This window comes from Brachionichthys hirsutus, chromosome 9 (assembly GCF_040956055.1).
Source record: "Brachionichthys hirsutus isolate HB-005 chromosome 9, CSIRO-AGI_Bhir_v1, whole genome shotgun sequence".
In the NCBI taxonomy this organism is placed as follows: Eukaryota; Metazoa; Chordata; class Actinopteri; order Lophiiformes; family Brachionichthyidae; genus Brachionichthys; species Brachionichthys hirsutus.
In genome coordinates, this window is record NC_090905.1 from 8,422,487 (window position 1) to 8,447,050 (window position 24,564).

A 24,564-nucleotide genomic window follows, 5' to 3' on the forward strand; every position below is an offset into this window, starting at 1 on the left:
ATGTACTCCATTATGTTTTTAAGGAATATATTATAGTTTTTTATTCCACTGCATTTATACATGGTCATTAATTACTTTTTAGTTGCAGTGTCAATTAGCAATAAAGTAAAAATTATTGAATACATTTTGATTTATTTGTACAGTATTATTACATTTAAAAGATGTTCAGATTATGGCTCTGATGTTTTTGCCCTACAAATCCTTATAAAAATCATACAGTGTAAGAATTGTGTTTTGAACTGGTGCTTTTACTTTGACAGTTTTTCTGCCGTTTGCTTGCCATGCGCTCTTTTATTTGTACTTTTACCCTCAGTCATTCCTCTCATCTTTCTCTGTTTTCCACAGGCTCCTGCTGCCACTGACCTCCTTACGGCTTTAAACAGACATCCCATACACCTGCACTATAAATGAGTATCCCGCAAGAAAACATACTCCCAGAAGTAGGCGAGGAGATGGCCGAAGCATCGGCTCCCCCTCTTTCTCCCTCTGACTACGGGCTGCTGTCACCTCCTCCTGACCTGTGCGCTTCATGCGGTCACAGTCATAAACTGGAGGAGAACCACGAGTATGTTTACAAAGATGAGGTGGACGACGACCTCATATGTCACATCTGTCTGCAGCCGCTCATCAAGCCCCTGGACACACCTTGTGGACACACATACTGCCAGGAGTGCCTCACCAGCTTCCTGCTGGAGAGTGACTTCTGCCCCGTGTGCCGCGCGCCCCTCATGCTGCAGAGCTGCAGGAAGCCCAGTCTCCTGGTGCACAAACTGCTGGACAAGTTGACTGTGGCTTGCCCCTTCACCGACCATTGCACTGAAACTATGGGCCGGGGGGAGCTGGAAGACCACATCAAATGCAGGTAAGATAAAAGTGGCATAAAACGCAATGTAGAAGCAAGCTCTGAGAGCGCTCGTCGGCCTGTAACTTAGCATTTGACATCAAAAGAAAGGAAGCAATATTCCGGATGAGCCTTCTCCTTACCGTCCTAATCGCACCTGCCTACAGCTAAAACGGCCAATGGCCTTCAGCAAACCCACACTTTAAGTTCCCCTTCCTCGCCCGAGCATCACACTTAACCCACAGGTGTGCCAAAGGGATGAGTTCTTCCTCCAGCCAGTTTTTCCCATCTAAAATCAGCCAAGCTCCTCTGGTTATATGGCTGTGTTATCATTAATACTCATTAAGACTCCCCCAGCCCAGAAGCCCCTGGGATAATTGACACATCTCACCACACATCACTCACAGGCAGAAAAGTGTTTCCTACTTAAACCTCTAGTTGTATAAAGGTCTATAAAGTCTTGTGTCTTTTTCTCTGCTTTCTTTTAAGTCTTACATCACACACACCCCCTTTCCCCGCTCTATCTTGTCTATTTCTTTCTCAGCATTGCTCCGCTTATTTTTTGGTTGATTTTGTTGAGTCTACTATAGATTGTGGTTAATGTTGCTTTAGGCGATAGCTGGCCGAATGTTTAACGAGGTTTGTGAAAAACCAACAAAGTGTTTTTGAATCCGATTTTACATGGAGATTGTGGAACAAGTGCTGCAAGGAGAACCGTTCTCTCCACTGCCATTGTTTATTTACACTGAGCGCTGTCGACCCAGAAACCCCCCCGCTGGTGTTCAACTAGCTTCATGTCTGGTGGCTTAACACTGTTGTTTCAAAAAGAACAGCAACAACCCCAAAATAGTGCAAAGCGCTCCAGCAGCTCACCGTTGTTTGTCTGGAGCAAATTTTCACTTCCAATTCCCTCCTTCAAGTTTCTTTTAACCGTGACTATAAATGTCCCTCAAGAATAACTAAGTGTCCATAATTTGAGACCCCAGTTATCCCGTAACCATAACAGAAATATATCTTCAACCCAAACCAATTCTTCATCCATGATCTGGGCAGCGAGACATGGGACATATGTCTCATGAACAATTCTGGTGATGAGTTGCACATGTATTTTATTCTATCTATTTACACCTGCGGGTAGAATGTGTTTAAACTTATATACTTTTAAATTTGTGCTCATGTAGAGATGGCAGATTTTATACTATGGCAGAATCTGTGAGATGTCTTTCAAAGTGTTTATTACACAGTAATGACACTGTTTGATTTTGCTTGCAGGTTGCATTGGCTTTTAATTTAATATGAATGAATTACAAAAAATTGCATCATGAATATAAAGCCAAGAAGCGCAAGAACAAATTAAACGGCCCTTGCATGTAGACACCAACGTGAGGTTCAGGGCGTGTTCAATGTGGTTTATAACAACATTCCTCTCCGACCATATTTTCTGAAGGTATTTTAGTGTCTGTGCGTTATCTCTAGCCGTATTTCAAAAGGTCTGGAAGTGAGCTATGCCATCTGGTCAGAGCTGATATCATACTCACCTAATCATTCATGACTTTTATTGGCCTTAGGTGGAATATATTCTAATTCTAGACACAACCTGCACAAGCAGGAGTAAACTTCAATCATTTTATGATCCATGGCAGCTCTTGCTCCTTTTAATTCAGAATTGAGCCAGCCAGAGCTTTTCTTCCCGTCAGTCTCATGTTTGAGGCCAGCTACATGCAGCTACATGTGGATGTAAGCTGGTGATGCTACAAACAGGTTCTCTCTGCTCTGAACGTCTCTTGCTCTCATACTTTTTGAATTAGTCAAGTTAATTTGCTTTGTTTTATTTACGATCTGCCTTGACAGCATTTCTTTCTTTCTTCTTCTGGGAAATATTTTTACTGTTGAGCTTACAGAGGAATTCTCTTTGGGAATTGCTTGAATGTAGAAGAAATGAAAATTCCTTTTGGCGACTTCCAGTACAATCTCATGGTTTGTGTCTGAATATGTGAGCTACTTTTGTATGTGTCCTTAAGATGGCTTGAGAGAGATGAGTTGTGTTGTTTAGATCTTTCAAGCATCAGCAACATGTTGTTCTTTGCCTAACATGAATAGTCCTTCTCTAAAGTATAAAATAGTCCTCAGCGATAGGCTACTCTTGTGAGTCAAAATCCCAAGACCCACATCAGAATAAGTTTTTGCCGGCTGTGACTGGACAATGAAAAGGAGTAATCAAGGAAACATATCGATGTTAAGATGTGCGCTAATGTGCTAGCACGTGAAATAACTCCTGTGGGGCAGACTGGCTTCTGTGCACAAACTGCATCCTGTCACAATCCAATTACATCTCCATTTCCTGCATGCCCTGTGGTCTTGTTGCTCTGCGTATGGTTCAAATACTGTAGGATAAAATCTGCCTCATTATGCATGTATGTATGCAATAAAACACACGCACATGCACACACACACACACACACAGAGAGACAGGCAAACTCAGCCTGAAACCACAGTACCTCCAACCTTGAAATATTCATTCAGACTGGGTATTTACACCCGTGAAGTGTCTTTCTCTGAGGTAGCAGAAAGCTCACAGCTATGAAAAACAGATAAGAGTGGGGGGAAAGGTTATTGAGAGGGAACGCAGAGAAAAAGGAATGGAAAGAAAAAGATGGTGGAGGTCAGCGATATGAGGAGGTAAAATAAATAGAATCAATTTAGGATGAAGTAGCCAAATAAATAAAATGTAGAAATGAAGAGAATGGGATGATTATAGATTACACAGTAAAAGAGTACTTTGCATATGAAGTTATGCTGCTCCTGCAGAAGGTCAGAGCAAACAGGAAGGCAATGATGCAGGAAAGAAGCACACACCTGAAAACAGTCTTTAAATGTATCCCACTGCCAACGCGTACCATTTTCCCAGTCTCATCCCAAAAGTCAGAGCCTCCCAAGATCCCCGAACAGCCCCTGAGAACAGTTGGTGATGACAAACGGGTCCAGCTTGTGTTATTGTGCATTACCTGCTCCCCTGCTTTATATTTCACTCCCTATTTGTGGTACAGGTATTCCCAGATTGGCTGATTATATGAATGGCCGACTGGATGAATGAAAGGTGCATGTGGGGTTCAGACTGGGCTTCACCCCGTGTCTGTCTGCGCTCTCGTGTGATTTAGAACGACGCGCTTTCATAATTCCAGAGAGTATTGTTTCATTTGTGTGTTTTGGTCATGCTGTTTTGTTTTTTTCATTTTTCTTTTTGACACACACATGTCGGCAGATTCTTTTGAGCGATCAGAGAAATGTGCTGCACAGAGAGTAGTCCATCATTGGAGAGGAGGGGTGAGGGATTGGAGGCGACGCATTCCCTCTCTACTTTCTACCCCTTTCATGGACCAACATGTGCAGGCAGGGGGGAGGTGAACGCAGAGGTTGTACATGTTTGTGTGTAGTTTGAGAGTACCCTTGTGCGTGTGACTGTGAAGACAGCAGAGTCCATCAGAGCAGCACCAGCTACCCCCTCTACTCCAGCCTTTGTTTGGTCTGCTCCATCCCCCCCCCCCCCACCCCTTCAGTGGTTTCTGCTGCAGTATAAGTCACAGCCTGACACACACACACAGGCACACACACATGCACACACACACACACACACACACCGAGGAGACAGACATGCACACACATGCATACGAGCACAAATCCTCTTACGACTCACCAGTGCCCAGAGCAGATTAAGGGGCTGCACATCTCAAATTGTATTCCAAATGTGCCACCTTCCTATGAGTCCCCTTCCTCTTCTTCCTGCACTTTCTCCTCTTCCTCCCGTACCACAACGGGACTTCTCCTCTGCACCTGCTCCTACTGCCGCTTCTTCCCTATCCTCCGCTTTATCTTCCGTCTCTGGCAAGTGGCCCGTTTGCCTCTGCAGCTGAGATGACCAGGCGGCCAGCCTGAGGCAGACGGAGACGCTGCCAAGCTCCCGCGGGCACAGCGGTAGAGAAAGGGGGGAAGAAGAAGAAGAGGGGGAAAGAAAAAGGTAGGAAGCGAGAGATTAGTGTTGATCTGAGGAGCGCCTCCGGAGAAGGAAGTTCGGCAACCGGGGTGGGGTGGGGTGGGGGGTTGGGGGTCAATACATCCAGGTTTGGAGGATTGGAGGTGGAGGAGAAGGAAGAAGGAGGACGGGGGGGATAGAAGAAGACAGGGCTTCAGTGCAGAGAGAAGAGAAGAAGGGGGGGAAAGAGGGGAAAGAGACAAGCTCGGACCATGAAGGCTCTGCTGCTGCTGGTCCTGCCTTGGCTCAGCCCGGCCAACTACACAGACAATTTAGGCAACCTCCACATCCTCTATTCTGAGCTGTGAGTACAACACTCCGCCTCCTCCTGCATCTTTTCACCGACATCACCCCATCGCTGTCATCCATCAACCGTCCATGCAGCCGTTGGTGCCTGTCTGTCACTTTTACCAGTTATTTGCTTGTTTGTTTGTGTGTTTGTGCAGTACAGTCATGTCATATTTGTGTGTAACGTCTACATTTGCATCTTCAATTTTAAATGCTTGTACAAAAATAACCAATAGAATTACTTTCCAGTGCCGTTGGTCACGGGTTGTTGTGACAAAGGGACGCCAGGGTTGGAGGATATGGTTTCTACAGGACAGTTTCAGCACCACAACACTGCAGCATGGCATTGCGCGCTCTCTCTCTCTCTCTTGCTCGCTCTCTCTTCAGTGACTTTTGTGAGCGTACGTGACTTCTGTATTCTTTTGAACAAAATATAAAAACACTGCCGCTCACAGTTGTAGGCTTTACACCATGTGTCTGTCACCGAGTGCTGCTCAGCACAGGAGCAGTTGTAACTACGGCGTTTTTTGGAGCAGACCTTGCACCTCGGCATTAAAAATCTAAAGTCTGTTTAATATCACATATCTATTTAGAGATACAGTATAATATAAAATATAAATATAAAATGGGGTTGAATAACTTTGCTTCTCACTGAACAAGATGAAGTATCTGGAAATGATGAGGCTTGTTGTAATCTTTCGTTTCATTCTTCATCAGAGTTTTGTTTTTGATGTTTTTACTACAGCTGTTGTTGTTTAGCTTCACAGCCTTCTCTTTGAAAACATGCTTCATTCAACATAGACATAACAGATTTAGCCTTTTTTTTGTTTAGTTAAATGCATTCATAATGGTCAGAAGTGTCGACACAAGGGGTGAAACTTAAAGTCTGCTTTCATCAATTTCTGGCAATTATGGTTTATTTGGTTTCAAAGATGTCAGAAATAGAGCTTTATATTTCTTTTTTTCGTCCAACCAAAACCAAAATGAATTCAATTTACAACGAAAGAAAGAGAGCGCAAAACCATTGTGGCTTGCACTATCGATTAGCGCTGCTCATTACCAAAAGTGTTGCCAATGTATTGAATAATTTACTGACTGTTTCAGCTGAAGTCAACAATGCAGCAGGCGACCCATTACACCACACATAATGTCACATGATTCTGTTCTTGGTTCCTCATCCTCAGACTCTTTGTGGGGGAGTTAATGTTGACTATATTCAGCAGCTCCATGTGAAGCCAGTGCTCTCTGATCCCCAAATTGGGCGCCTGCTCCTCTCTCCAGCTTGACGGAAATGTTCTATTATACTGCATGAATACACTGAACAATGGAGGGCCCTGCAAATCCCCTCGTTTCATTGTATGCTCGCTCCGCTGAGTTGGGCTTTAGTCCTGTAGCCACCATGAGCCCATATTGAACAGCAATGGATGCCAAAAAGGAGAGGAGAAGCAAAGAAGCAGGCAAATGGGTTGGAAGAAGAGCCATGGCAGGGATGAAACCCTTTCATTTGATAATGTCCAGAGAAGAATGAGAGGAGGGGAGGATGAAAAAGACCGTGGATGAGCCGTTCAAAAAAACATCGCGGGGCGGAGCAAGTAACGTGTAAGGCGGCATTCTGTGCCTGTCTTCCATCTGGCCATCCATCAGATTTGCCATGTTGATGGTATGAGGGTCGTTTCACTCTTATTTATAAATACATACACACACACAGAGTCAGACATGTTGACATACAGAGTGTGTGTTTCTCCTTATGACATGATGGAGAGAGAGAGTGCAGGAGCCGACAAACGTGGTGGTGGATGTGGTGTTTTTCTGCCTGGCTGGAGAACAGTGAACGCCATTTGTCTTTGTCCATACTGTTGACAGGAGCAGCCTCCAGCATCCCCTTTGTGGCCACTGGCTGCCTGCTCCTCTCTCCACCATCCACACTGCTTTCTACCGTTCCTTTTAATTCATGCGATTACAGCAGAGTTTACAAGCTGTGAAATACGAGAGCGGATGCCATCAGTTTTACGTGCATTCGCATGTTTGTATAAAGACAGTATTGGGGCTAGATTCGGGGGGCAACACTCCAAAGCAAGAGTTTCCCTGTGATGAAAAAAATTAATATGGTTGCTGCTATTTAACTGTCAGCACTAGGCAATAAACAATCAGCACTGGCACACAGAGAGGGGAGCACCTAGATTGTGTGATTGTGTTGTTGTTTTTTCACTTCCTAAGCAACATAGCATTAATGATTATCTATGTTCACTTTTGGGTCTGTGCTGAAATGCCTTAGACATGATTAGTTTAGCCTTGGTCCTTTCAGTCCTTATCTAGGAGCTGTTTGATCAGCGGGAGCAGCGGGTACTCCCAGCGTCTTCAGCGCAGCTGCATTCAAATAGGATTAGCTGCCTGGCCGCCATGCACTCAATGAATCTGAGCATGTCAGGTCCGTCTCTGCTTAAAGGCACGCACCACCCCTTGCTCTATACAGATTCCTTAATTAGACTTTTGTTTGGATTAAAAATAAATCCCTGATCTCGAGTTAGCCAGCGTTCCCTGTCTCATTATATCACACAGGCCAGAAATACAGGGAAGGCCAGTGGGACAGTAGCTTCAAGATAATCGTAAATCACACAAAGGACCTACTTCTTCCACGACTGAAAAACTTGCAAAGCTCTCCAAATGAGATAACATTAAATCAGCTTAATTATTTCTTCACATCAGATATCAAAAGTAAAGCACATTCTGCAAATCCCTCAAGGGAGCATTTCTGTTCCTGAAGTCTACTCTACAGGATACAACACTGTTGTGTCAAATGTTTTTTATCTACGCGCAAACACTATGGTGATATTGCGTTTATTTTGGTGTACAATTAGACTGCAAAATGCCCAAGATGCAGTTTTAAGCCGTGTCTGCACCGCACCCGATCAGACAAAGTGAAACAGGGACGAATTCAGGGAAGAGAATGTTCTGACATAGCTCTCATATTACATAAAACAAATAAGCATAACATTTGCACACCAAAATACAGATGTGGCCATGTATTATTGAAGTGCACACAAGTATGCATGTGTGAATACACAGTTACAAAAGGGCAGATGAATGGATGAATGGATGCATTCACTTATTCATGAGAGGATGTGAGCAGCAGGTATAAGTGTGTGCTTTAGCGCAGCCTTCCTGTCAGGTGAGCCTCAGATGAGCCTCAGATCAGCAGCCAGGCCCAGGTGGTCAGATATTTGTATCAGTATGCAGAGAAGAGAAGGTTTACTCAACCTAAATGTGGCCTATTTGTTTCTCCAACGCAGCACACTTCCATATCTGTGCTGACTCATCAGGTGTCCTACTTTCGCCGAAGATGTGTGTGTTTAGTCCAAGTAGGTTTTTGTCAACCTTTGCCTCAGTGTGGTCAAAGTCTGGCTTGTGTTTCAAGTGTTTGAGGCCTGGCGTGTTGTAAATGGGAGACTTTCTTCAGCCTCCTATCTGTGTTTGGCTCATGTGTTGGGATCTACATGAGCAGCCTGCTCAGCAGGGAGCCGGCAGAATGTAACTGACGACTGAGAGAGCAGCAGGGAGTTTATCCCTCACGTGAGCAGCCAAGCCCACGGCTGTGGGTTGGGTCTGATCAGTGTTGGCTCGGTTTCCAGCAGGCATACCACGGCACATGGAGGTAGAGAAAGCAGGACAGTGCCAAAGGGCTAGTGGCATAGAGTGAGTAAGACTAAACGGTGCAATGTGGGACGAGCAAACCAGTGGGGATTCTCTACTGTAGTGTGGAGGAGATTACAGTAGTAGTGTACTGAATACTAATGTGTTGGTAAATGTGTAGCCCACGTGTCCTATAGACCGACCTGCACAATGGCTGAAAATAAAATATTACTTGTTACAGCAGTTTTTGCAACTAAATTGTTTCAGACGGATTCATTTACGTGAACCTATTGTCCAATAATTGGAGAGTGGTGCGCTACCTAGTCCCTAGTCTTCAGCCCGCAGTCCTGATCATTGTGGGATTGAAGTGAACTATAGGAGCAGATTCGTGTCATGAGTGTGAGTATTCAAATACTCCGACCAGCGCACTACCAATATGTACTATTTCCCTGCAGGACTGGGGAAACGGTCACTGTTAATGTAGACTTCTATGAGACTTATAGCAGAGTGAAATCCGGCTTGGGCTCTGCCTCTTCTCTACTGGCTGTAAGAGTGACGTCCGACCTGTTGGCTGAAACCAGATACTGAATGCAGAATGAAAGAATGCTGCTCTTCCAGTCCGTTGATGGGGTCAGGGCTCAGCTGATCATCAGCCTATTGACTGGCTGAAAAAGCCATGACTCACGAGTCAGTACCAGGCGGACTGGGCCAGCACAGCACCGGACAGAGAGGCCTCGGCAACTGTAGACACTCAGATGAACTCAACACGGCTCGCTGCACCGGACCAAGCTGAAAGGCAAAGACGCTCACGTTAGGTTTGGGTGTGCATTTATCTTCATCTGCTGTAACAAGCAATGCCGAACTAAAACCTCCACTCGTAGCAGCTCCGTCTTTGGAAACAGGCTGAGCCAAAACTTCCTCCCACAACAGTGACTGTCTCCTCAATATGCCATTTCACCCTTCCTCATGCAGCAAATGGGATTACCAATCACAGCAGGCGGATCCAATCAACACACCAGCGCATTCTCTGATTAACACTCCTCTCGTTCATCATTAACTGGATTACTGTGTCTCTCCACTCCCTCTCCTTATATATCACTCTATCATTCTGCGTGTTCCCTGTCAAGCTTTACCTGATGTTTTTGGCATGTGGCCTATGTGTGACAAAGGAATACCGTAATTGTTAAACTGATCTCACTAAAAGGTTTAATTCTTGATCAATATATGTTTAGTGTGTGTGTGTGTTTGGCAGGACAAACCCTTAAGACATTCCTGGGCTTAAATATTTTCTTAGCATTGTGTTACGAAGAGACTGACGGATTTTGATTTCTTTTTTTTAATGCTGTACCTGCAGGCTACCTCCAGACTCACCAGAGATTATTTGCTTTTTCTCTCAGGTTCTTGCATGTTTATTATCATTGATGTGTTTTCAAGAGCATCAGGAAGTAAGCTGCCGGAGTCAGAACGGCTCAGCAGGAACGGCAGCCTGCTGCTTTCACATTAATGAGGGCGAAGGCGGAAGTCCTCGACTAAACCAAAATATCCCAAAATGTTCGCTCCCCCAACTCCCAAAATAACCGTGCCAAAGACCTATCACTCCTCCCTCCCTGGACATGGATGAAGCATACATTAAGCACCAGTCTTTTGTAGCATGTATGACTGAAATCTACTATTTCTAATCTATCAGTTTGATTGCATGTCCCATTATAGGGAGCCCGCTGCCTTAGTCCAACTTGTCAGCCAGATGAGCCCCCATAGTCGGATGAGGAAAGGTTTATGAATAAACAATGCTTTGGATTTCAGTCCATTTACATGATTACACAGCTGCAGCATGCACACTGACTGGCTGATGGGAAATTGTTATCTCAGTGGAGGTAATTTGCACTACAAGTGGAGTGTGGCCCAACACGACTGTCCATGGTCGCAGAGCACAGAGTATTTGGGTTAGGAGGGATAATCCACTCACCCCTAAAGAGGATTGGAGAATCTCACAGGCTTTGATGAGTTGTGAGCTGGTGTTTATTTCACATCACGAGAGTCAAGCTGAGTCTGTCCGGGTCGGGTCACTTCGGCACATCCACGACATCGCCTTAAACATCAAGGGTAATTCGTACTATGCTAAGTAAGTGAAGGAAAAGAGGGAGCGGGAGGTGGGGGGATTATGAGGGAGGGGGAGAGGATGAGTGCAGTGGATGTTTCGATGTCCTGCTGCTCCCTATCTTGCTGCAGATCCCGGGGGTTTAGAGAGATGATGTGATAACTGACTGCTGTGCTGACCGAGGCACAGTCTGAAGCACTAACAAGCATCCTCAAAGCTTGGTGATCATTGCCTCCAGAAAGCATGCTTTGGGAGAAAAATAAAAAAAAACATATGAGTCTATAAGCGTAGGTGAAAGCACACCTCATTTGATACAGCATATTTAAGTGTTTGCTTACTGTGGTAATGAAACTTGAACGTGAGGATCACGCTGGTGAGAAATACAACTATCATACATTCCTAGTCTAAAAATGAAAACGGCCTTGCCTTGAAACTCGAAACAGAAGTCCTGAAGGAAGCAGATACTAATGACAACCTTAAATAAAATTGTTGCCGTGTGCTGTGCTCTCTGAGACGCAGAGCCTCGTTGGGCTCTTTGTTTTGTGTCTTGAATTTGTTGGTCCCTGTGACACGTCTAAATATATTTTTATTTGGGTGTCATTGTGTCGGAGATTAAAATCCCAGTCCAGATGTGAGAAATGAACCCCCTCACATCTTATGTCCTCACACTTTGTGTGTAGAGTGCATGCACTAATACTTGGAAAGACATTTCGCTAACATTTGGGTGGTCTGTAAGATTTATGTCCATGAATGAACTTGTATTCAACAGTGTTTTCCGCCACTGACTGACTGTGGTTTTCCATTTTCCACTACCCTCGCTTAAAAAGGGAATGTTGTCCAAGGCTTTAATTCCAGTTAGTCAGCTTGAATCAGACGTCCTATACAAGCAAGTGTGTGTGTACATATATGTGTATCTACATGGAAATATTAGATTTTACAGCTGATGGAAGGCTTATATCATTAAGGACAATTAAAGCTCAGATCGTTCATGCTTTTGGTTAATTATTGTGACTATAAGAGAAAGTGATGTAATATTGAGATGATTACGGTTATACAGATTTACTGCAGTCATTTTTTGGGTCAAATGCTAAAAACTGTATCTATTATCATAACCCAAAGAATTGGATCAGCCAGAATTTTGATTGCGTTTTGTGAAACATTAAAAGATGAGCAAAGTTGGGATTTACCTTCTTTTTCCCAGCTTTCTCCTCACTGGCCATCGTTGTTATCTGGAAGACTCAACATTATCCATAAGGTCACTGATAATTGTCTTTCTTTTACTTCTTGACTCGGTAACAACTTGCATCCAAAAAAAGCATTTTCAAGTTCTTGTTAGTATGCAAATTAGTTTCCTATATTATGGAAAGATTACATTTAACACTTAACTTATTATCTGAGCAGCCATTGATGTGCTAGTCAGACAACAGCCTCGCACATTTTTATGAGGCTGAAAAATGTTGGTTATTTTAATTCCTATGACTTTCAGTAGATTATGCCATCACTGAAGTAAATAATATTTTATGCTCATGTAATTCTGTGCAGAGAAGAAAAAATGTCTAACAACTCAGGAAATACAGTAGCAGATGCTCTGTGATCTTAACTGTGGTTAAAACCAGAGGAAAGCTGTACATGCAATATTTAATGAGCAGAAAGGTACACATGTATCTATTTTGAGGTTTGACATTATTTACTGAAGACGGTATTTTTATGCTGCTTGAATTCCTCCAATTAATAGTGAGTGATGTGAGGAAGGCTTCTACAGGGTGCAGCTCTGCCCTCTCCTCCACTGTCGACCACTTCTCCCGGTTAAGTGATGTGCTTCTGCATGGACGTGATTGACGGTATTTTATTTCCCGGCTGAATGAGCTACAATAATTAACGGATGGCACGGCCCAGGCGCAGGTAAACACATGCGCCCGCATGCACTGTAACACAGTGGTATGTGTCACAGGAGGGATCAATAGGTACTTCAGCTTTGTTTAATGCCGTAACCAAGTCTCGTGGCTACAAGATAAACATAGAGCCTGCTTCAGGATGAAATGATTTCCCCTGTGAAGTACGAACAGAGGGCACAACTTCTTCTGGCAGGTCTGTTACTCAGACGAAATGCTGTTTCTAGTAATGCGGTACTCCAGGGAGGGGAACGGCATCCCGGGGCTCAAAAGCCTCTCCATCAGTCTTGTTTCCTCTGTTTCTCGACAACAACGACCACCATATTGCACCTTGCTTCTCCTTAAACCTATGTAGCATCCAGCAATGCCCAAGCCGTGTGCGGCGAATGGGTGTCAGGTCTCAATTTTCCGGGCTTCTGTTGAGGTGTAGCCTGGGTTTGATCCAGCTCATTAAAACCCAGCTAAAGTTTGTGCTGATGGCTCCAGAGAGGCACGCCAATGTTATTTCAGCCTCTGGTGAAGCGTCAGCTCAAAGGCTTTACAGCTTACAGATGGAGGGAGCTCTCCAGCAGCCCCTCTCTGTAGAGATGTCTTTAATTCACAAACATTTCCCATTTCAATAATGTCGGCGTGAAAAGCCTTTTATGGCATGTAGGATACTATCTTGCTGAAATTGTACACTAGTGTGCATCTGTGTGTTTATGTGTGTGTGAGAGAGAGAGAGTGTAAATGTGATGTGATGTTGTTGGCAGGGAGGAGGCAACATTGAGGTACTCGGTTTTATATTCAAGTGTTGTGACAGTTACCCACCCCCCTCTCAGACGGTTGTTTTCTTTTGTATTCAATCATCTGTCACGGATGCTCGCACTCACAGCCACCGACAGCTCATCCTACATGTGATGAAAGACGCCGCCACAAAAGACGGCGTGCAGGCAACAGTAAAGGGCACTTCTCTCCTCTATGAGGGTAAACATAACATTTCTGGCACATTCCCAGAGAGACGCAGCATACTGTACATTCTGATCAAGAGCACCATGAACTGTATTCTGCCTCGATTGTTCTTGGGGTTCATTGTACAGGCTTGTGTGGCATTTCGAAGCTGCTGCTTGAGTGTCGAGGTCAGATAAGCAGTTTTTGTGTGAGGCCGTCCCAAAGCAGTAGCTGGAGGTCAGTGTACAAAGAGCCTCGGGCTGGGGGCGATGCTGAAGTCTGCTCACATTAGAGAATGACCTTTTCATTTACCATTAACATGAATTGTTTGACTTTGACTGTTCTCTACTTCCTGCAGAATTAAAGCGTCCTTTGTTAGAGCCTCTGTCCTCATTTCATCAGCAGGTCCTGTTTTAGGTGTATTTAACCGACTCGGTAATCTCACTTTGAAACTGTCTTTTTTGGTTCCTGCATGCAGGTGTAAAGGGGCCTCTCACTATGGGCTCTCGGCAGACAGGAAGCGGCGCTCGCAAGAAGGGGAATGTACAGACAGCACATCAGAACTCACCATCGCCACACTGCCGAATGACGGCCCAAACTCCGCTGCTGTGGCCCTACTGGCGGACGAGCCTGGCCTGGTTAACCCTGGCTTCGACCCCAGCATGGAGGAAAACAGTCAGTCAGGCAGCACAACTAGCCTGGCTGCCCGCAGCAGCACCAAGAAGAGTGAGTGTGAGCGGGTGAAGGGTTTGTGAATGTTTGTGTGTGTGGTTGCACCCTGCTGTGAGAAGCACCGAGATGGCTAGAGGGAGGGTTTGCTATTGTGATGGATTGAAAATCAATAATTAGTAGAGAGTGCTTTCTAGCCACGGTTATAGTCTCCAACTGAAGCTAGATTCCTGTGAACAGTGCTCAAAATGCACAGTTAAACCTGCTCAAGTGGAATGTACTGTACAGCCAAACTTCAAACGCAGTCTTTGTTCAGCCTAATAGTCTCTGATAGAAATCCTATCAGCCAATTAGCTCCACTGCCTTGTTTTTTCAACAATCCATAAAATCTCTCTTTGAGTGGAGAAGCAGGGAGCACAAGTCTCTGAGAGGGCAGGTACATGATGCAGTCAAGGAGAACTGGAGGCAGATGTGGGCTAAATGGAGCAGATGTTAGCGTGTGCTCATACCCAATGGCGCGAACGCTCCTCTCACTCCGAGCCTCCCACCTGTGAGACTAAGAAACGGTCACGAGTGTTCCTCCCCGGCCCTCCAACCCTTTACAGCCACCCGCCATACCCTACCATACCCTACCACATGACGCTGCACCAGCACTTTAGGCCCAGTCGGCTGAGCGCCCACTACCACAAACGGCACAACTGCTGAACAAGCTGTCAGCTTCAGAGGTGGCTGGCGCTTTTAAAGAATAATGTGGCTGTCAGGAGCCCTTGCATCTTTCGGAGCCCGCAGAGGGAAGGGAGGGGTGCTGCAGAGGCTCGCTGCCCGGAGCTTCGCTTAGTGCAGCCAGGCTGGAGCTGCTGCCTCGCTGCTGCAGCCTCCCGTAACCTGACTATTTTCAAGAGGAGCAAAGTGCTGGACAGCAGTCTCTCTGGGAGGGTCTCTTTTAGATGTGGCCACTAGAGCCACAGAGTTACATCATGCCTAGTGGTTATGCAACCATGTGACTATCCTCAGCATGGATGGGTTTATTAATTAAAGAGCCGCCGCATGACAGCAGCTCCCCAACCACAAACATGACAACAGCTCAGCTTGCTGAAAGTAGCACGACAAAGTTGTCTGGCTCAACGTTTGCTGCAGAACTCACTGTACTCTAAAGAAGGTTCCGCTTATTTCCAGGGTGTCTCGCAGCTGTACGCTGTATGCATCCATAATATGCATGAATAGCAAATGCATTTCAGTTAATGCTGTAAATTCTGCATCTCTTTTCAATTTCAACATGACATTCTGTGTTTTTATAATCAGTGATATGTCAATTTATTACACATTAGATTATTATATTATTTATTTATTTTACAAATATTTGTAATTAATGACACACACCATCATATACGCTTGGGATCATATCTTGCACATAGTTGCATAAAATAGATTTTAATTGATTAAACTTATGCTGTATCTTGCAAGTATTTCATCTTTGCTCCTCATAGTTACACAAATCACAAACACACATTAAGGACTCTGATTTGCTCTGAGGATTCAGATCCAAACATGCCCGGGCAAGTCCGGAGTTAGGAAACCTTATAAACTGCCTCTCTTCTCCCCCGCCTTCTGCTACACAGTCAGAAACTTTGACCGAGCTTCAGTGAGGAGCCGCTCCTTCAGGAGGTTGAACCGGGCCTTCAGTGTGCTGCGGAGAACTAAGAGTGGCAACGCAGTGAGCAATGAGACGTCCGAGGAGAGAGACAACGTCAGGAATTCCAGTGTCCCCCAGGAAGGTATGGACCAGGGGCCGAACATCTCATCTCCTCTTTGTACTGTTTCTTCTGTTTGTTCCTTTGAAATGCTGCATTTACACTTTTTGATTCCCCGAGGAAGACTCTGTTTCTAAATGTGTGTATTCTCAATGTTCCCTCAGCTGTTTGTGGAATGTGACATGGCTGAGAGCCAACAGTGCAACAATAGCATATGTTTGGTGAATAATTCATCCGTAGATTGAGTCCACTGTTGCATCATCAGAGACCGATCAGGAGGGGGGAGCGGTAGCCTGAGGCGCTTTGGACAGGAGCGTGACGGGGAGGTCACTGGAGACGAGGCTGCTGACATCTTCTGTCCCATCGCCACCTCATTCGCGTTCTCCCACTCATTTCCTTCATTTCTTCTTCTACTATACTCAAATCCTCTCCTCCTCCTTCCTCCTCCGACACAGCCAGGGTCACCAGATTTGCACAAAAGGAGTTTTAGAGTAGACTAAAAGGAGAACGTTTTCGACGCTGTAGATACAGTTCAATGAAAGCTCCACAGCCCACTGTTCATGACGGTTAAGCGAAGGGGACAAAAATCAACCACGAGAGAACACAAAATGAATGTGGCATTGCATAAGAATGAAGGATGACAGGTGATCAAAGACTAGATTATTCTTTGACGCCTTCAACGATGCTGAGAGAACAAACTGACTATTCATGGCCCGCCGCTGGAGCGAGACAAAGATTTATGCAGTTGATGGAAGAGTAGAATCATACAGAGCTGATGGAGGGATGAGAGGATGCAGAAGTTGACAATGGAGTAAACAAAGGCAAGGGAATGGATGAACGAAAGAAGGCAGAGGCTGAAAGGGCGTGCGATGAAGAGAGGCTTTGCACCACAGCGGCAGATCTCTGGATGTGATCTGCTGTGATCACGACAAAATAGTGACTTTGGAATAAAGGAAATGCAGCGTGAGTCGAATAGAAGACCGAGGCGACGGACCAAGAGATGGCGGGAGACAGCCCACGGATCTTAGCCAAAGAGCAATCCTTGAGGAACGCTTCTTTACGGGCCGTGGTCCACACCCACCTCCACGCGGTCCAGTACAAGATGTGTAATTCACCAGTGGGCACAAAAGGGTGGGAGCTTGCACAACTGAATGAGATACAATTAGTAGACGACTACACATTTCTAAAAAATATTAGATATGGACAACACGTGTTGAATCTTGTTTATTTGTATTATTTGCAAAACCTTTCATTTATTGTCAGGGAATAATGATTAATAAGGTAGAAACAAACCAAGTAAAGTAGAAATGCAAATAGAAAAGTTTGAAGTGATATTTTTGTATCAACTTTTGAAACATTTGGTTCCATTTAGATTTGCTGCATGAAACGGTGTTTGGAAATGTGCTGATCCTTGTGTGAGCGTCTCTGCTTGTGTAAAATCTTTCTGGAAATTTGAAATTGAAGTTTTTCCCAAGCATCCAATCGTTAAATTTGTTTTGTTAATTGTGGATGATTTATGTACGAAGGACTTTCAACGGAAACAAGGCCGCAAGGGCTTTTTTGAAATGCTCCTCTTAGACAGGATGTTTGACTTTATTTGTACTGTAATACATGCTACTGTGTGACTGTACTTGTACTCTAACATTCTATCTAATAAATATATTCATCATCATCATCACAGATGCATGTGACTAACGATACAAGCATTGAGTGGGATGACCAGCCAAATCCACTTCCCTCTTGGCTTGTACAAGTTTGTTTCAGCAACCTGAGGGAGTAGACGCAGCTGGATTCACTGCTGAACCTCTCCGCCATGAACTCATTTGTCCTCCATATCTTTGTCTCACTGACACTTTATTATTAAAGTTATTTGCTTTTTGTGTCCATTTTTTCTTGTCTATTAAAGTTTTTAACGAGACTCACGCCTTTTCTTTCCCACTTTTTTTCTTTCTTAGTTTTGGCGCTTCCTCAGCTGCATCACTTGATCCCTGATGGAGAAATCACCAGTATTAAGATCACACGAGTGGATCCTGCAGAACCACTGGCCATTAGCGTTGTCGGCGGCAATGAGACGCCTTTGGTTCGTGTCCTCATCCAGGACATCTACAGAGAAGGTGTCATTGCTCGGGATGGACGCTTGCTGCCTGGAGACATTATCTTGAAGGTATCGCAGTCAAACCTTTACGAATGTGTAACCAGGGAACGTGTGAGGAACTGAAATGCGCCTCTATTGCCATTTCAGGTCAATGGCATCGACATCAGCAACGTGCCCCATTTCTACGCCGTGGCGACCCTGAAACAGCCGTGCCAACTCCTCCGGCTGACTGTGCTCAGAGAGCAGCGCCATCGTTACCGCTCACATTGGCACGGGCACAGCCACGATGTTGCCGGGGCCCACCTAGCTCACGGCGTGCCCAGCCTTCCTTTGAGGGATGACAGCGTCCATGTTGTGCTGAATAAAACGACTCCCGATGAACAGCTGGGCATTAAGCTAGTGAGGCGACCAGATGAGCATGGAGTCTATATTTTTCACCTGCTGGAAGGCGGCCTGGCGGCACGCGACGCACAGCTGTGTGTTGGTGACCGGGTGCTGGCCATCAACGGGCACGATCTTCGTTATGGAGCACCGGAACACGCAGCTCTGCTTATCCAGGTCAGCCATCGGATCGCTTCCTTCAATGTATTGATTCAAGCGAGCAGCTCGTAGCACAGCCAATGGGTAGCGAGCGTTGCTGCAGACCATCAACATGGTGTTCTGGTCCGCCAGGTCCCTGAAGTATTAAAGATAATTGTGGTGATTCGGGCTAATTGTGTTGCGCTGTGCTGTTGTGTCTGCGCCCACTTCAGTTAATAGTATTTAATTGTGGTGATTCCCTGATGGAGCAGGCCATGCGGGTCGCTCTGTTTCCTGGTTGATGCCAGTCAATGGTGGTGTGCTTGTGGTTAATGGTGGTTAATCACAGTGTGCGGCGGCTGACTGCGCAGGGTGTCTGGGCCCAGAGTTCCTGTTGTGCAGTCTGACTGGCTCTTCTGGGTCTCTGTGGAACCAAGATGACCTCTCAGTGCAGGCACTTTCTGCCAGAGAATAAGGGAAGGGAAGGGAATAAATTAAATTAGTACAATTAAGGCAATAATGGGCTGGGCTGGCTAATTGGGGAGTCAGCTCGGAGACTGCGGGAAATCTCAGAGGAATGACAGGCAAAGGAAGCAGCCATCCAGTCTGTGTCTCTATTGGACCAAAATGTATAAACAACAACTTTCCATTTTATAGTTGATTATGTCCCAAACTATTTCTTACTTTTTGGATGCCTGATATCTTTTTTTGTTTATACGATTGTTGGCAGGATAAACAAAAATAATTTTCTGTGTTAATTAGATCTGAAATTAAAACCACACTAAGTGGTTATTGGCTCGAGCCTTAACTTAACTTACAAGCATGAGGGTATCAATCTTTTTCATCTTTCTTTAATAATGTCTATTTCTTCAGCGTCAATTACAACTCATGTCTAAACTCACCCTTGCTTCTTAATGTGCCCTAGGCAAGCGAGGAGGGTGTCCACTTCATCGTGTCCCGTCAGATCTGTCTACCTGCACCTGACATCTTACAAGAAGCCCCATGGGGCATGGACGGGCCCCCACCGTATTCTCCTGTGGATATAGAACAGACTCTACTGGTGAGACACACAAACTCCCCACCTGAGTAAAGAACAGTGCCAGTATGCAGAGATGAACTTTGCTCCTCCATGTCTCCTCCCCATGATAAGTATTCCCTTTCAGGTGTAAACGATCCATGGAGGTATTATTCTACCACCAAAGAGGAGCAGGTCATTTGAGCAGCGTTTCTTTTCTGTTTCTAAAGCAGGGAAAACAGCAACTTTTCCCTCATGACTCTTTCCCAGCATCGTCCAGTGAAAGAGTTTTCTCATTTCTTTTATTTTCACTCTTTGAAGCAGAACGTATGATTGGTTAGAAGTCAGTGTAAAAGGTCTTTGTGGATCACCATCCATGCAAAGTGAATGGTTTCCATTTTAAGCAACGTATTTTATGAAGTACATCAATTTTAATGAGCGTAGGTTGTTGATATTTTGGCAAACGTAATATTAGATTTGAATGCAAAAACCCAACCAGCGTGGCAGTGTGATGTCAGCTATGAATGCCCTGCATGTTTTCATATCTTCTACATTCACAACAACAACAAAAACAACAACAACAAAATGACAAAAGCAGTCTTTTAGAGCTCCATCATTAATTTATGCATGGCTTCTCATTCTGTCTTTTATAAAAGGATTCTTGTCAAAAGCCTGCATGCTATGAGAAGACAGTGACTCTGACCAAGGAGCCGTATGACTCCCTGGGCATGACGGTGGCAGGTGGCATGTCCAGCCGAGGGTGGGACCTGCCCATTTATGTCACAAACGTGGACGCCGACGGAGTGGTGGGACAGGAGGGTTCCATATGCAAAGGTAACCTTGAACCTCCTTCCTTACCTTCACGCCCAATCTTACAATTACTGGATTATTTCTCTCATACATTACTACAAGGAATGTTGTGCTACTCGTTATTCTTTCAGCGTATATAGTGTTCGTCCTGTGAGTTCGTTGTCAGCTGATGTGGCTGGATGATGAATCCTTGATGGAGGACTTGATGAACACTTAAAACTCGTGTTTCATTATAGAGTTCATTCATGCTGCTGTCGCCACAAATTGTCTCTAACACTAAAACACAAAGGCAAACAAACATAATCACAGAAGCACAGGATGTATTGCGATTCAGAGGAGAATTAGTGCTTAATTATTTTGTCGTACGAAGTCATTCGACTCTGAAATAGAGCAAAATATGGAACCGCAAACAAATAGCTGGATGTAATAGTCGTCGTCCGTAGCCTGTAGCGCTGGGTGAGACGGGGTGAGTTTATCACGCCGACTGCACATCAGCGCATCCATCTTACAAAACGAACACATTAAGTCTGCTATTAAACTCAATCGCCCTGCCTGCCATAGCAACAGCAGGAACACACAACAAGTAAATTCAATCTCTTTGTCCTATTTGTGCACATTACTGAATCATAGCAGCTAGAGCAGCCGCTTCTTTTGGTGTGGCTATAAAACACGTTTTGGATATTGTAATGGACTATTCATTTTGCATTTGCATGGCAAACGCATCCTTTCCTCTCTTGCAGCCATGCCCTCTGATTTCCTTTGCAGCGCATTCGTTATGAGGGAGGAGGCTTTCTGAAATACACACACTGCTTTGGCTTCCCTCCCTTTGACTCGTAGAAGGAAGGCTGTTGAATATTAAATAGGCGGAAGATGAATACCTGGTCTACGAGGTCATTTGAAACTCAGGGCAGCAGCCACTGACAGAGGATGAGCTGTGCCGTCATTTTCTTATTCCGCAGGTGACATCTTGCTAAACGTAAACGGGGTGGACTTGACGGGGGCGACACGAGGCGAAGCTGTGACCAACTTAAAGAACACCTCCTCTCCCGTCGTGCTCAAGGTCTTGGAGATGCGTCCTCCGGAGGAAGCTCTGCAAGAGTGCGCGTTGCCGCCCTACCTCACATCCTCACCCACAGACGGCACCAAGTGTCCACAGCCAAGTGACGATTATTCCCCGTTGTGGGTGTCATGGCTGCAGCTACCCAGGTACCCCCCCCCCCCCCGCACACACACACACACACACTTCTTCCAGTCTTCCCTTTTCTAAACTCATAATTTGCATACCTCACTTTGGTCCTCATGACCTCTGCCAACTGGTGGCAAGTTAAATTTTGACAGCGCCAGCTGGGGTCGAGCGCTCATTATACTTTCAAACTAACTCCTCAACTTAAATATTCACATGCAGCCATTACATCAGCAGAGCGTCTGAAAATGAAAACCCTCGCTTGGACTGTCACATGTGAATTTATCTTCCTGAAAGCTGCTGTCAGGAAGTCGGCGGTGTGCCGGCAGCAATCAACAACTTCTGCCGCCGCTGACAGTGAAATAATAAAAGGCTTCTCCTCAAACAATGAAATGATTTTGAGTCACAACGAAGCCCGGACTCACAATGGCAATTTCCTCTCAACCTTGTGCAATCTTCATGAAACTGATGTGGAATTCTCATTGTTTTTTTTTTTTTTTTTTTTTTTTAAAGGGTGTAAGAACTCTCTTCTCCCACTGCCGCAGATTTGTTTTCAGAGTAGCCCTGGCTTCAGTGATCAAGCCACTGCACAGCTGCTCAGAATGGATTCACAATCTATATGAAGATTCATTTTAGAGATTAAGGTTTTCAATCTCTCCCTTGACTCATGCAGGCATCTCTACTGCTGCAAAGACATTGTACTGAGGCGGAGCACATCAGGAAGCCTGGGCTTCAGCATCGTGGGAGGTCAGGAGGAGGTCAACTGCAATCAATCTTTTTTTATCCGCTCCATTGTAGAGGGGACGCCAGCATACAACGACGGCAGAATAAGGTATGCAGCATGTGCTGAATATGTCTTCTTGCTGCCTAGGAACAAAAGGTTTTGGTCCAGATTCAACACAATATCTATGTGCCAAAAGGCAATTTTATTTTTGCTTAGGTTGTTGTTGTTTTTTAGTTTGCATCAATAGATTAATTTATGCCCATCTTCTCCGTAGGTGCGGGGACATCTTGCTTGAGGTCAACGGGAAGAGTACATGGGGGATGACTCACACAGCGTTGGTGCGTTTTCTGAAGGAGCTCCGAGGCAGAATCACCCTGACCATCGTCTCCTGGCCGGGCAGCCTGCTGTAGAGGCGCTCCAAGCCATCCGGTGCTGCTTCACTAACACTGACCAAGGAATGTGGAAGGCAGAGCTTTAGACCGGCCGGCCACCCTAAACTTGCTGTGCAGAAGATGCTTACAAATAGTGCTGTAGCTGTAAGGACATTTCACTTCTGAAGGGGAGCTGAGACTTTGCCAGGAGGTTGGAGGACAAACATGAGACTGGATTGTTACCAGAGGCCGACTCGCCCCTCCAAGAACGCTGAACTGCCAGGATCCCGGACTGAGCTTCTCGATCAGTTGAGAGGACACTGCAGCTCTCTGGGACAGAACCCAGTATTTTGGGTGGGTAGAATAAGAACAGAAATGACACATTGCCAATTTCACTAGTTAATATATTAGGACATGCGTTGGTGGACTCACATTTCTTTACTGTAAATGTTAAAAAAAAATACTGTCCTGATCAAAGCACTTGTAATACATTTATTTTGTTTGTTTGTGGTATGGCCTTTAAGTATAGGCTCCGTTCTGTTTGTACTGACAGTGGTGGTTGTCTCCATCTGTTGACACGTCGATGACACTTTACCAAGCAGTAGTCTGTGTTGAGGTTTTGGATTTTTTTCTTCTATTTCCGATGCTATGGCCAAATTATCAAAGCACTGGCAATTTAAAAACAAAAAGATTTAAAAAGATTAAAGGCTCAGTGTGTTCATAATATGTTAAAATATTTAATAAGGTAACATTGTGGAGGCCTTACTCATTTTCTTACTTTCAAGAAAAGAAAACGGCTTGTTTCTGTGTATCAGTGGATGATCTGAGGCTCATCCGCTGTGGTTCCGTCTGTCACGCTTTGACCTGTGTAGTGTATTTTGGTGGTACATTTGGTTAAATGATCAATAAAGTCATTTGAAAAAGTGAGCTGTGTGAGAAAACTCATATTATCGTACTTTATCGGTGCATAACAACTCTACAAATGCAACCCTAAAAGCTTTATGCAGCATAAATAAAGTCAAATTAGGTTCCTCCCATAAGGGTTCTTATGAAACTCACATTTTCTCGTGAAGCATAGGCAAGACGCCGCTAGGCAGTTCTTATTAAACAGATCAGGAGACTTAAAGTCAGACAGATTTTAATTTCCTCTCTGAATTAGAAGAGACCATCTTGCCAGTCTCCTTGTCCTTCCTTTTCTCTTGGCATTTTTGTGCTCGTGTCTCCTCTGACTGTCTCTCCTCACTGCTGCCTCTCCTCCTCCTCCTCCTGCTGCTGCTGTTAAGGACATAAATGACAATAAAGCAATAAGTCTGTCACCTATATATTTTCATTAGGAGTACCGGTATATAAGAGTATTTGTCTGTTAGACCTGCATGGCTTTGACATTCTTCTTGTTCGTCTCTGTGCCTCCGCTTCCTGTGCTGTTCTTTTTTTTTTTCTGAAACTCTCAAAACCAAGATATTTGTCCCGTTGTTCCAGATGCAGCCTCGTGTGCTCCTCCCTACTGAAAAATGCCACACTCATATGCAATCTAGTTTTTACATTTACTATTGGTAACACTGAATGTGTTTTCTTTGGGAAGCAATAAAAAAGGGAAATAAGTCCACGGCACATAGGAATGAGAATTGCTCCTTCTCCGCTGAGAGAGATAAGTCAGATATGAAGACAGAAAAACCTTCATTTTGGTTACTGCTTTTTGCATGCCTGAGAATTCGCAG

The 24,564-nt window shown here is 44.8% G+C and overlaps 1 protein-coding gene across 1 annotated transcript; it reads left to right on the plus strand.

Moving 5' to 3' along the window:
- The first annotated feature begins 452 nt into the window (after positions 1-452).
- On the plus strand, positions 453-23,744 carry lnx1 (ligand of numb-protein X 1). The gene is made up of 10 exons (XM_068743321.1): positions 453-862; positions 14,188-14,435; positions 15,998-16,153; positions 18,085-18,293; positions 18,372-18,782; positions 19,669-19,803; positions 20,415-20,592; positions 21,528-21,774; positions 22,425-22,583; positions 22,750-23,744. Exons 1-10 carry the CDS (start codon positions 453-455, stop codon positions 22,883-22,885), a joined length of 2,289 nt encoding a protein of 762 aa, XP_068599422.1. The 3' UTR covers positions 22,886-23,744.
- The last annotated feature ends 820 nt before the right edge of the window (positions 23,745-24,564 follow it).